The sequence below is a fragment of the Magnolia sinica genome, chromosome 10 (assembly GCF_029962835.1).
Source record: "Magnolia sinica isolate HGM2019 chromosome 10, MsV1, whole genome shotgun sequence".
Classification (NCBI taxonomy): Eukaryota; Viridiplantae; Streptophyta; class Magnoliopsida; order Magnoliales; family Magnoliaceae; genus Magnolia; species Magnolia sinica.
This window is the reverse complement of record NC_080582.1, coordinates 24,946,749-24,959,208: the sequence shown is the minus strand read 5'-3', so window position 1 is coordinate 24,959,208 and position 12,460 is coordinate 24,946,749. Positions and strand designations below refer to the sequence as shown.

At 40.3% G+C, this 12,460-nt stretch overlaps 1 protein-coding gene and 1 long non-coding RNA gene across 2 annotated transcripts; both read right to left on the bottom strand.

Annotated features, from left to right (window-relative positions):
- Nucleotides 1-4,249: 4,249 nt before the first annotated feature.
- On the bottom strand, nt 4,250-10,331 carry LOC131257401 (uncharacterized). The gene is made up of 3 exons (XR_009177363.1): nt 10,110-10,331; nt 4,553-5,167; nt 4,250-4,463 (listed from the first exon to the last, which is right to left on the bottom strand). It is a non-coding gene; the product is annotated as an uncharacterized LOC131257401 (long non-coding RNA).
- Nucleotides 10,329-11,322, bottom strand: LOC131217444 (ABC transporter G family member 29-like). Its single transcript, XM_058212363.1, has 3 exons — nt 10,841-11,322; nt 10,662-10,745; nt 10,329-10,337 (listed from the first exon to the last, which is right to left on the bottom strand). The coding sequence occupies exons 1-3, from the start codon at nt 11,111-11,113 to the stop codon at nt 10,329-10,331; spliced, it is 366 nt and encodes a 121-aa protein (XP_058068346.1). The 5' UTR covers nt 11,114-11,322.
- Between the last annotated feature and the right edge of the window lie 1,138 nt (nt 11,323-12,460).

Sequence of the window (12,460 nt, the reverse complement as noted above, 5' to 3'; positions counted from 1 at the left end):
TCATCATACATCCCTTCACACTTTTTCGCATTCTTAAAAGCTATCTCAGCATATTGACGTTCCCACTCGTACATATATGTAGTGAAACCCAAATCCTAATCCTAAAAAATCCTACAGCAAATATGGAAAGTAAAAAGTTCAAAGAAGGTTACCAAATTAGAAGTTCCTATGTTAAAAACCTACAAAACAAAACAAAACAAGTTAGTTTCTAAAAATAAAAAATCTAAAATTAGAAAGTTTCTAAAAACAAAAATAGAAAGAGGAGTTAGTTTCTAAAAAGGAAAAAATAAAATAAAAAATCCTAGACTTAAAATTAGAAAACCTTAATCTTAACATAATTCTAAAACTAGTTAATCTTAGAAAAATGCAGCCGTCAGTCCCCGACAACAGTACCAAAAACTTGTTCACCACCCTAAGGATAGGGTCACGATGTAGTAATAATCTCGGTAAGACCAAAGTCGAATTCACAGGGATTGAACCTTGCACGTAATCTGAATGTAATTAGAACTAGAACTAAAAGAATATGTAATCTAAATCAGGAAAATTTAAGAGAATAATGGTGAATCATTTTAACTAAAACTTGTAAAATTCAAAGGTGGAAAACTAGGGTGCCAAGGATCTACTCGTAGAGATCAGGAAGATCTATGCTTGATTCATGAACACAATTGGATTTAGAGTCCCATCTTCATCCAGTTGGAGGATATAACATTAAAAATCAAATTTGAACTTCCTTTGATCTAGTTTTCAAGAGATGAGAAAGATGTGAATCAGAATGGATTCCATCACAAGGCCATGCCCATGAGACAAACCAAACAATAGAATTTTACTAATACACAACCAATCTAAGAGATGTATGAATGTTTGGAAGGATTCCATCATTTAACCATGTCCAAGGGGTAATGGTGAGCAACAGGGTTCCTAATTTCATAATCACAATAAAGAAAAGAATATGCTCAAAGATATCGCAGATCCATTGTAATTTAAGTCACAATGAACCATTAAAAACTAAAGGCATTCCTTATAATCAAACTAGTATCAAAATCAGTTCAATTTAAACATGAATCAAAAGGCATAAACAAAAAGTCTCCCATCACACTACAAGCCTCACCTCTTAGCCCTAGCTAAGAGGTTTAGCTTATCATATTCATGATGAAACTAAGCTCTTAACCATGATCATCGAAGGAAAAAGAAAGAAAAACAAAGAAGAAGAAAGAAGAACTTGAAATCGTCCACGCTATCTCTCTGTCTCCTTCCACGTTCTCTACTTCACGTCCAAGGAATGGATGCCCCTCACATTCTCTGCCTCTCTCTCTTTTATAGTCACAAGGAGGGTCGGTGCTGGAGTGGTGGAGTTAGTGGAAAAGGCAGTTTACACAGCCTTTCGTAGCAGCATGCGCAGGAAACGCGGAAGCAGCCGCGTTTGGTCGAGATTCTTGGGACGCTGATCGTCCTAAACTTTGTTTGGACTTCATGGATGGGGTCAGACGCACCTTTCCAAGCTTCTTGACAGTCCAAATTGGCCATCCGATCACGGCCATGATCACAGAACGGCCCATTGTGGTCGGTTTTCACGGACGCTGGGCCGTTGGAAAACAGAGCACGCTGTGATGATCGGTGGGCCCCACAGTGATGTTTTCGAGGAAATCCACTACACTCATTAGATTTCTGACGAAAAACCAGTCAAGAAGGCGTGGTTTTGCTCAAGTTTGGTGTAGCCCACTATATCAAATCCCCTCGCCATTCATCCTGTGTTTTCTGGCGATCCACGTGTGTACTTGTATATGGGACCAGATATACTTAATGGATAGGGTCGTGCCCCTCCTCTGGATTGAATGGACGGTTCAGATCACCAAACCAGTCCACGGTGGTGGGCCACTAAAGCTCACAGCGGACGTCCGTCCATTGATTGCGGAAGGAAGAAGGTTTTCCTTCTTTATTTTATCGGTTTGGTGCACGGTCGGTGCACAAGCATGTGCACTCTCGCAATCGGTTGTGGGGCCCATGGTGATGTTTCTAATAAATCTGCTCTTTCCATCCTCCCTCTCATCCAAGTTAAGGGGTTGATATCAAATTTGAAGTATATCCAGAGATCAGGTGGGCCCTAGTGATTTATGGGTTGATCTGTCCGTTGGGTTACTGCCACAAAGATCCAATGGTTGAAATTCGACATATACGGTTAATTTAGGATCCTCGGGCCAGATATAAAGTTTCGAGCCAAACGGATGGTGAGAAACCTGTACTCTTGTACTCAGGACGACTTTCAGGTCTCTTTAGTGTAAATTGCTTGATTTTCTCGGATCTCTGGCGTGCACACTCTTCGATCATGGTACCCTGGGGTCTGTCCCTTGCCTTGGTGATTTCTGAGTGTTAAATTCATGCTTTTAGTATCATTTTCAGTCTAGGCTCCTAAATTCATCTTGCAGCACAAACATGATTAAAATAGGGCATTAAACAGTATTATGTTCGTAAAATCAGGTAATAACTGGGGTCTAATATGAAATATTTGACCCTCAACACAATCCCCAAACAACATTTTTCTAGTCCCGAGCAAAGTATGCGAAAAATAATTTAAGAATTATGCGACAGTTCTTATAAAACCGAGTGATTTTTTTTAAAACAATCCGGTCAATAAAATTCTAGGATTTATGAATGTTGGGCATTACTTTCTCCTGGACTTAAGTGCACGGTAAACTTCACAGTCAAGTTTAGAGTATTAATTCATCGATTGGAACAATTCTAAACATTGAATTCCATCTGTGTGTAGTGCAACCTTGACTTATCACAATTAAAGGTCCAATTCCCAACTTTCATGATATCATTGGTAATCAACAAAAGCATTCTGAATAGCCAAACCTAAACCGAAACTTCCCTTATAGTTCAACCTTTTTATTTTTCCAGCTTTTGATTTTTTCCATCGATAGCTTCACGCTGTTTTAACCTTTTTAAAGATCTTTAACAGGTAGCCGTTTTCATACCCTAATTAAGAACTAGAAAAACTAATACTATATATATATATATATACACACTATTACAAGTGGATTCCCATGACTTGAAAATGGACGGCTAGTAAAAGAGGCCAACTTCTCAATACATTGGTCATCCAGTCAATCATCAATGTGATTATTGCAAGGTAGGTTGTTAAGGGGTACACGAAAGAATCTAAATCCTCCACTCGCCACGGGTAGGAAATCTTGCTTTCCTGCATGGTGATTGGTAAATGTCATCATTGACATTGTCATCATTGATGCATTAAATAAAGTGTGTGATAATATGGTCTAATTAGCTTCCAACAACTAGGACATCCAAATTCCACATGAATCTAGATCTCTACTTGCCACAAGAAGGAAATCTTGCTTTGTTGCATCCTCATTGGTCCACAACATCATTAATGTTGTCAGCAGTGCTGCATTGCATGCAGTATGTGATGATGCAGTCTAATTAGATTGTAATAAGTAGGATTTTTCTGCTTATGGCAAACAAAGGATTCGGACATGTATCCAGATCTTTTGCTTGCCACATGCTGGAAATTTTTCTTTCTTGCACCATGATTGGTCCACATCATCATTAATGTTGTCAGCACTAATGCATTAAATGCAATGTGATGATGTGGTGATGCAGGGAAGGACGTGTTGAGGTCAAGCACTGTCTTCCTCAGGGCATAAGTACTCTGAATCTGCAGAGCTTCTCCTCATAGAGATGCATGGAAACCATGAGGAAAATAAAAAGATGGAATATTTTCAAGAAATTCGTAATAAATTGGTTGATGAGCTTACAATCTTCTTAAATAATGACATTAAACCTGGGGATAAGTTTCTGAATTAAACTACAACTAAAACTCCTAGAAATCGTGATTTACTATAAATAGTAAACTTACTATTTATAAACTTTCATGATTTCCACTAGACCTCATGGTTTTCGGCTAAAAATAGTGTCCTAATTGACTCGACACACTACACCAAAATCGTCATTTAGGAACGGTTTCAATCCGTTCCTAAATGAGGCGTCGCAGAAAAACAGAAACAGTTCAAAACCGTTTTGGGTACCGTTTCAATTTTTAGAAACAGAATTTTAGGAACGGTTTTAAACCGTTCTGGTGCCAACGGTCACATTTTAGGCACAATTTTAAAAACGGTTTGAATGCTTATTAATGTTGCCAATGGTCAAGATTTAGAACGGAATTTTAAGAACAATTTTAAACCCCTTTCTTCATTGTATGAGAGAGAGTGGGGTATGTAATCTACTTGTATTATATGCTAGATAATTACACATAAAAGAAAAAGACTGATTCACACAATAATCTTTTCCTTCTTTTCTAGTACACATTTCAATTTCAATTCCAGCTTCCAATTTCACAAATAAAGAAGGCCTATGAGCTTCCCTGTCAATGGATCCGTACTGGTGAGCTCCCATGGTTGCACCACCCAGGAAATCTTCAAGCTTGGGAGAGGAAGCTAGCATCACTCCTTCCATCAACAAAGAGATGGACATGACTTTATTTTTAGTAGCTATTTAAAAGAAACTGAAAGGAAGAGATGGAAGAAGAGAAGCATACCTTCACCTTGTTGTGATCTTGTAAGAGCTTCCAGGATACAAAGGGAGCCATCAGATTTCAGTGGCATTATAGACAATTGGGAATAAAGGGCCCCACCTTGTGTTTCCATCTGAGGAGCTAGAAAGAAGCTGGTTGGAACTACAGGAGAAACAGCAGCTGCAGCTTGTGTTTGATGATAATGATGATGATGTTGCTGACGATGGTGGTAATGATGATGATGCTGATGTGGGTCTGTAGATGCATCAATGTTCATGTGAGGAGAGAGTGAGAAACCCAACCAGTGATTTGTGTGATCTTATGAATAGGTTAGATGATAAATACACAATCTTATGAACCTTACGAAGGAAAATTTTACAACAGTATAGTAATAAGCTCATAAAATAATAACATGTATAGTTAATCTGGCTAGCTTGTTTAAACCACCAAAATTGCATGAATTTCTAATACTAGAAAGCATATGACCAATAAGTACAAGAGCAAAAGTAAAATTTCTCAGGATTTAAGTGCCGACAGTACCAACATACCATTCCTGCCTTGGAACTTGCTCAAGGTGGGATGAGGTCTAACAATCAGTCCACTCAAATTTGGCATGTCCCATCGCTGTTGTCTTGTAACCTGTTGCAGTAGACAAAAGGATTAAATTTACAATGAAATAAAACAGATTCCCAAACACACCAAATACACTAAGTCGATAAATCCACATGAGAATGCCCCATGTGAAACTAGTGGAACTGACATACGTGATTAAGGGTGTGTTTGGATGCACTATTGAACTGAACTGCAATTATTAGTCTAACAAAATACAAAAGAACCAATTATAATTTCCTTCCATCATATTCACATCAAGGGTATGGACTCCAAATCCAAGTTGGGTTACCATCATGCATTATTAGGTTTTCGGTTACTAGAAAAATATTAATCCTACTCGATGTTTCAACACCGAGTCAAGTTGAAACGAGTCTTCAAGTCAACCCAACTTGGCTAGACATCTGAGTCAAATCAAGTTTTCGAGTTCTTAAACTATGCCCACTTGGTGCACGACTTGAATATCCTACATTAGTTCGGGTTGACACGGCTGTCCCCACATGCGTGCCAGTGCAGGGCTTGTAAGACTCGTGTCCTAGTCTGTACCGTTCTGTTGGCTTCCACGGTCCTTCCAGTCAAAATCCGGCAACCTTCGCACCGTATCCGACGTTTGCGCGCGATCCTAAGTCGGGTCCCGTACACTGACGTCGGCTCAATCCGAAACTTGTATCATAGCGACCGCGTCATCGCAGCGGTTCTAACGCCGTGACTCGCACGCCAAACCGATATCCAAGCCAAGGTTTGTCTCGAAGAAACACCGCGCGTTGCGAATATCGAGAGAATCTCTACGATGTCCCATCAATCAATCAATCAATCATTCAAGTACACTCCAAACCTCAAGTACAAGTCAAGTACAACAACACATCCCTACTTTTTTCAAAAGTCTACTCTCTCTCCACCTCACCATTCCCCTTTACACAATTTCAACCACAACCATACCCCTTTTACAAATTTTCAACCCAACCCATCATCCATCACACCTCACCCATCCATATCACTCCCATCATCTCACTCTCTCTCTCATTTCTCAAATCTCCCAAGCAACTCAAAGTCTCACACGTCCAAGCATTCCCAAGTTTTCTCAAAAAAAAAACCACAAATGTGATCCACCCTCTCATCTCTCATCCACACCATCAAAATCCCATCAACCACCATCAAAAGGCAAGGCAATGAGCATAGGAGGCTAAGGGACCAAGAAAGAGGCTAGTAAGGTGGGTGATCTACCGTTGTTTTCAATTTTAAGGGTCACTTGTTATGGGACCCACTTGATGTATGTGATGTATCAGTGGAGGGCCCATAGTGGCGGGGTCCCTCCTCTCTCTCTCTCTCTCTCTCTCTCTCCCCTTCCCCTAGAATGAAGTGGGCCCCACCAATTTATGTTAAATCTACTCCATCCATTAAGCGGTGTGGCCCACCGCATTTCAGGCGGGATCCGCCGTCCGTTGGGATGGTGGGAAGTCCTACACACTGACTAAGTAATATATATAATATATTATATTTATACTATATATATATACATCCATGGTGGACCACGTCCATGTGGGACCCACCATGATATCTGTCATTTCCACACCGTCCAGCGTCTAGGGACGCTGGACGTGGCCAACAATGAAGTGTGTATTGGCGTGGGGTGAGGCTAACAGTACAGTGTGAGCTGACGTTGGGGTATACTAATTAGCAATGCTTGGGGTGGGCCATTCATGCGGGCCCCACCTTGATGTATGGGACTGATCCACACCGTCTATCCCGTTACCAAGATCATTTTAGGCGTTGAACCAAAATTTGGGACCAATCTGATAATCAAGCGGGCCATACCATAGGAAATAGTAATTTTTACTGCTAAAAACCCACCCGATGATTATACACACTGAAACATAACCAACATTGGGCTTGTTTTGTCAATATTGAGCCATAGGATGCAATGGCCAGGGCGGATTTTCCTGATGAGGGCCCCACCTAGGAAATTCCTTAGAAAAACAGATTTTAAAAAAAGAAAAAAAAGAAAAAGGGTAGCGCTGACGCTGCTGCTGCGGACGCAGGCAGCGCCTGGACAGGGTGGCCCTCATGGCCCTAGCTGTGGGCCCCACCGTGATGCATTTCTAACATCAACACCGTGCATTTAAGGCGTCCCTTTTAAATTATGAGATTCCCAAAAATCAGCTGTATACGGAACTCAGGTGGGCCACACCATCTAAAATCATGTGAAGACATGCCTAAAACATATAAAATCACTTGGTGGGGCCTACCTGAAATTTGGATGTGGCTGAAACTTGGTCTGAACCCTCAGCCAAGTGGGGCACACATAATGGGTGGACTGGATTTGTGAACCACAGCACAGTGGGCCCCAAGCCTACCCCCAGGTCCATGTGGTCTATAAACAAGTTGATTGATAAAATAATATATATATATATATATATATATCTATATATATATATATATATCTATATCTATATATATATTACGTGGTGAGCCCCACGTGGGACCCACCTATTGTGAAGTAGATAAACATTCCAGTGGGCCCTAGTCCAATGGGCCCTACTCTGGTCCACGTGACCTTATGAATAGATTGGATGATAAATAAACATTTTGTTGGGCCCTGGGTTGGTTGGAAAATAAACATTTTGTTGGGCCCTAGGTTGGGTGGAAAATAAACATTTCAGTGGACCCCAGGTTAGGTGGGAAATAAACATTATGGTGGGTCCTACTTGGGACCCACTTGTGTATGAATTGTGTCCACACCTTTCATCAGTGTGGACCTCCACCATGAAGTATGTGATTTATCTATGCCTTCCATCCCTATGGGACCTACCATGATGCATATGTTTCATCCTAACCGTCCAACCATATTAGAGGATATTTTAAGGCCATGTGATAAGGCCCATATTATGAGGCCTATTGTGATGTATGCAAGGCCCATGTGACTAGGCCCATCTTGATGCATTTGTGGCCCGTCGTTGAGGCCCACCTTGATATATATATATATATATATATGAGACCCATGTATGAGGCCCATTTGATGTACTGGAGGCCCATGGGTTAAGGCCCAATAGGACGTACATAAGGCCCATTGTAGAATAATTCCACCATGGTATATGTGTTGATTTTATAGCGGGCTACACCTTGGGAGCAATGATGGTTTGATGTCTACATTGAAAGGATGATGTTGGTTAAATGTCCGCATTGTCACTCTCCCTAGGGCCCATTAATAGGCTCATACCTGTAATGTGCAGGCCATCTAGGCCCATATTCATTTTAATTAGAACCCATCACCACATAATATGCTTAGTATAGATTCATGATTCATGATCATACGCATCGTATGTATACCTGATGTGAGGATTGACTGATCATTGCACATGCCTTCGGGTAGATGGTTTATGGGCTCCCTGATAAGTGAAGTTGCCCTACATGAGCGCGCGGTACGCGCAGGATTGTTGCATGTCTGATGATATGATTTATGCACTTGCATTCGTGTGATTGTGCTCATTGTATGCCCTAGTGACATCCGGGCTATAGCCTCCACAGACACATCGTGGGTGGCTGGATTGGATACCGAAAATGTTTGGTTCTAGCATACGGGGGCCATAGATGTCCCTGCGTGAAAGTTCTTAAACCCGATGCTACCAAAGGATGACTCCAACGTCGAGACCAAGTGGATATAAGAGCGCATGAGGGCCGAATATGAAGAGGTCACGTCTCTCACTGTGTCGTGGTCTGTTGGAAAGGGGTGTGGCCTTACTCGCCCGAGGGTAGGGGGCAATACTAAGCTGAGTTTGACCAGCTCGTGAATGGGTCCGCTATCGACATGCCGGATAGGTATTGGCAGACTATTGGCTAGGCGGATAGTAAGGTTTCTTACGCTCACTTGGACTGTGCGGCTTGGAGAGCGACAGTGCCTCTTGGAGTGTATTAAACCCTGGTGATTATCCAGAATGAGAACTGTACTGATACATGATGAAGATTGGCATGCTTGAGTTGCATCTCGCATCGCATGGTCGTGTTATGGCCGATATCATTCATATCTTCCACCACATAGCCTTAGTACGGCTGATTGCATTCATATACTCATCACCATGATTCCGCATTACTCTGACCTTGCATTCTGAGCACGCTTATATTGCGTACATACTTACACCACCCTCTAAGCTTTCTATGAGCTTATACACGATCAATGCATGCAGATGACGCCAGGACGCAGTCGCAGCCATAGTCTCGCCGCAGTTGGAGTGTGCAGCCGAGCTTCTAGAGTTTTGTTACTTTTGCTATATTGTATTTCCCTTTCATACGCACTGTATCCAAAAGTTTTTGGTCATAGTGAATTTTGTGATGGTGTTCTTATGGTTATTGTTCGTGGGTTATGTTTTTGGTTATGCTCATTATGAATCAGACTGATGATTATAAATCCTCGTTGTAGTATCCCAAGATCGAAACCTTGTAAATGGGTGCCGGGAGCCGAGAATGGGGTTTTACGGAGGCTGTCGGTGCCGGATTCGGTGATTGAAAACTTTGTGAGCCCGGTTTCCAAGTTTGGGGCATGACAAGGCTAGTTCCATTTGCTTAAGTGTAGTTGTCCATGGAAACTAGGTAAGAGGTATCTAAAATTGAACTGACTCTCCAGGCAATTCTCACTCACTATGTAGATTACATTCATCAAGAGGCCAGACAAATATCATCATCATATGGTTAGGCAGAGTACATCCCTGCAGCTATTTCTCGGTAAAACACTGTCCTTTCGATGGCTCCAATAATGATGGTTAGATCATTTGCATTTTCCCTACACCATAAACACAAAGTTCATGGTTTTGTCATGAATACTCGAGTAAATAAAATTTTGTTGTTTAAGATTCTCATGAAGTACCTAATTATTTAATGGGACCAAGAACATGAAATGATCAGAGTATAGGAGAAGAATGGCCACATGGGAGGCTGAAATTTTTCTTGAAACACTTGAAATAGAGGAAGTGATGCTTACCTTTTTGTGCCAACCCGCCAAAAGATCGTGCCAAGCATGAGGGCAGCAACAAAGGTGAAGAAGTATCGGGCAAGGTTATAGTCAGGGCTTCTCCAATATGTCAACCATTGCTTCCAAAGGCATGATTTGAACTGCCCAAAAGTAGACTGAGAGTATTGTGCGGGGAAATAGATATCTTTGGCTCCTGGGGCAGGAGTGCTTAGCTCCTTAACCAGCGCTTTATTTCTCCTGGAGATAATCACAAGGTGCACATTAGCACAAATGCGACAAAATTTTATAACAATCACATGGAGGTTAAGTTGATTGCAGGGTTGTTTTCATCTATCTGTGAGATAAAAATATTTCTCCTTTATTTTTGGGATGCCAAGAATCTCCTACATGATGTAAACCAATGGAGGCTGAGTCAAATCACCATCTTTTTCTCTTTCCATTTTTATTTTTCTCTGTTCTTATGATTGTCAAAATTAATACTTCATGTATGTCAGATTTTGTGTGCGAACGATCAATATAATAATAATGATGATGACTACACAATGGGAAAAAGCGTCTTACTTCAAAGTATTCGATTATCTTCTGAGAATTCTGGCCCAAAGGTCCAGAGTATATCACTTGCCCTCCTCTTTTCATCAGTAGAAGCTGTTAAATTCCACAAATTTCAAATGTTGCATAAATATTACACTCTAAAACTTTTAACTATGTGTATGGCAGAGACAAAGAGGTAGATCAGTTACCTCATCGAAAGCTTCAAAGATGTCAATGCTAGGTTGATGGATTGTGCAGACAACTGTTCTTCTTGTATCAACCGTGTTCCTTACGGTTCTCATGACAATGGCCGCTGCCCTTGCATCAAGACCAGATGTTGGTTCATTCATGAAGATGATTGAAGGGTTAGTGACAAGCTCCATGGCTATTGTCAACCTCTTCCTTTGTTCTGTCGACAGTCCTGTAATTCTTGGGAGGCCCACTATCGCATCTTTGAGATTATCAAGCTCTACCAGTTTCATCACTTCATCTACAAAGATCTGAAAACTAATGATTTTAACATTTACTTCAATCTGTCAACTAGCATTTGATTCTTCAGTGCAAAACTACCTGCATTTAAGGAAATCAGTCTAATGAGTAAGATTATTATTTCTTTATGATCCATCCAGGTATAGGCCCAGTCAGCATATTCCCAGTTAAATACCTAAATGGAGGAAAAAGAAAAAGAAAAGAAAAAGAAAGAGAAAATCCCCACTTCATTGTTATCAAGGGTAAGCATTGACTCAAATAGCAAATTTTCATTTGATAATGTTAGACTTACATGAAATCTACTCTTGCAAGGCTTTCAAAGGAGCTTGGAATACCGCCAGCCAGGCTGTTAAAGCTGAGGTCTCTGCATGGAGAAAGCACAATGACAGATAATGAGCTTGTAACAGAAATGTTTTTTTAAAGAGTTTTTTTTTTTTTTTTTTGACATGGAGTTTCTCTTTGTTTTGCTTCAAATCTGAGATGGGACAGTAACAGCATTTGTTTAGAAGAAAAGATTGTAAATAGAATACTAAGAGCAGGCAATGACTGATGCTCTAGTCACTCCATCTTTAGTAAGGAAGTCCAATTGGAGTTTCTCTCTGTTTTGCTTCAACTCTGAGATGGGACAGTAATAGTATTTGTTTAGAAGAAAAGATTGAAAATAGAATACTAAGAGCAGGCAATGACTGATGCTCTAGTCACTCCATCTTTAGTAAGGAAGTCCAACTACAAATGGCTATGGGTAAATATTCTCACCATCTCCACTACAGGACACCAGTAACAAATTGTTAGCTTCTTTTTTTTTTTTGATGAATTATAATTTTATCAATGCAACGTTAAGAGCAAAGAGCTACTAAATGTTCAAAAAAGATAATAAAAAGGAAAAAAAAAAAAGAAAGAAAAGAAGCAAAGAGCTATTTCAATACAACAAACTCCAGCTAAATTAACTAAAAGAGTAAATGCCCAAATCTGCAGCAATCAGCATTTGTCTGCAAATCTTTAGCTATTTATGCATATTTGCACCAAGCATTTGAGCCCACCATGTCCTAAGATTGAACGGAACATGAAACAAAACTGCTGTGTTTTGCAATGGATCATTTTCCACAACACTATTTGTATCAGAGAAATAACCTCTTAATAGTACCCAGCTACTTAGTGCAGCTGGTTATACTCATACACATTGGGATAGAATGCATCCATCCACCACAAAGCCAAAACATTCAAACATACCAATTCATTATATTTTTCTCAAAATTATACAGATTAATCGTTAAATATCATGAAGTTTCTTGATGAGAAAGATTTTGAAAGGAAAAAGACTTACCAAAAAGTGAAGAAAT

Coding starts and splice junctions, on each gene's coding strand:
- LOC131217444 (XM_058212363.1), bottom strand. CDS start 11,113: ATGAAACTGGTAGAGCTTGATAATCTCAAAGATGCGATAGTGGGCCTC. Junction 10,746..10,840: donor TCTTTGAAGCTTTCGATGAG/GTAACTGATCTA, acceptor GGAATTTAACAG/CTTCTACTGATGAAAAGAGG.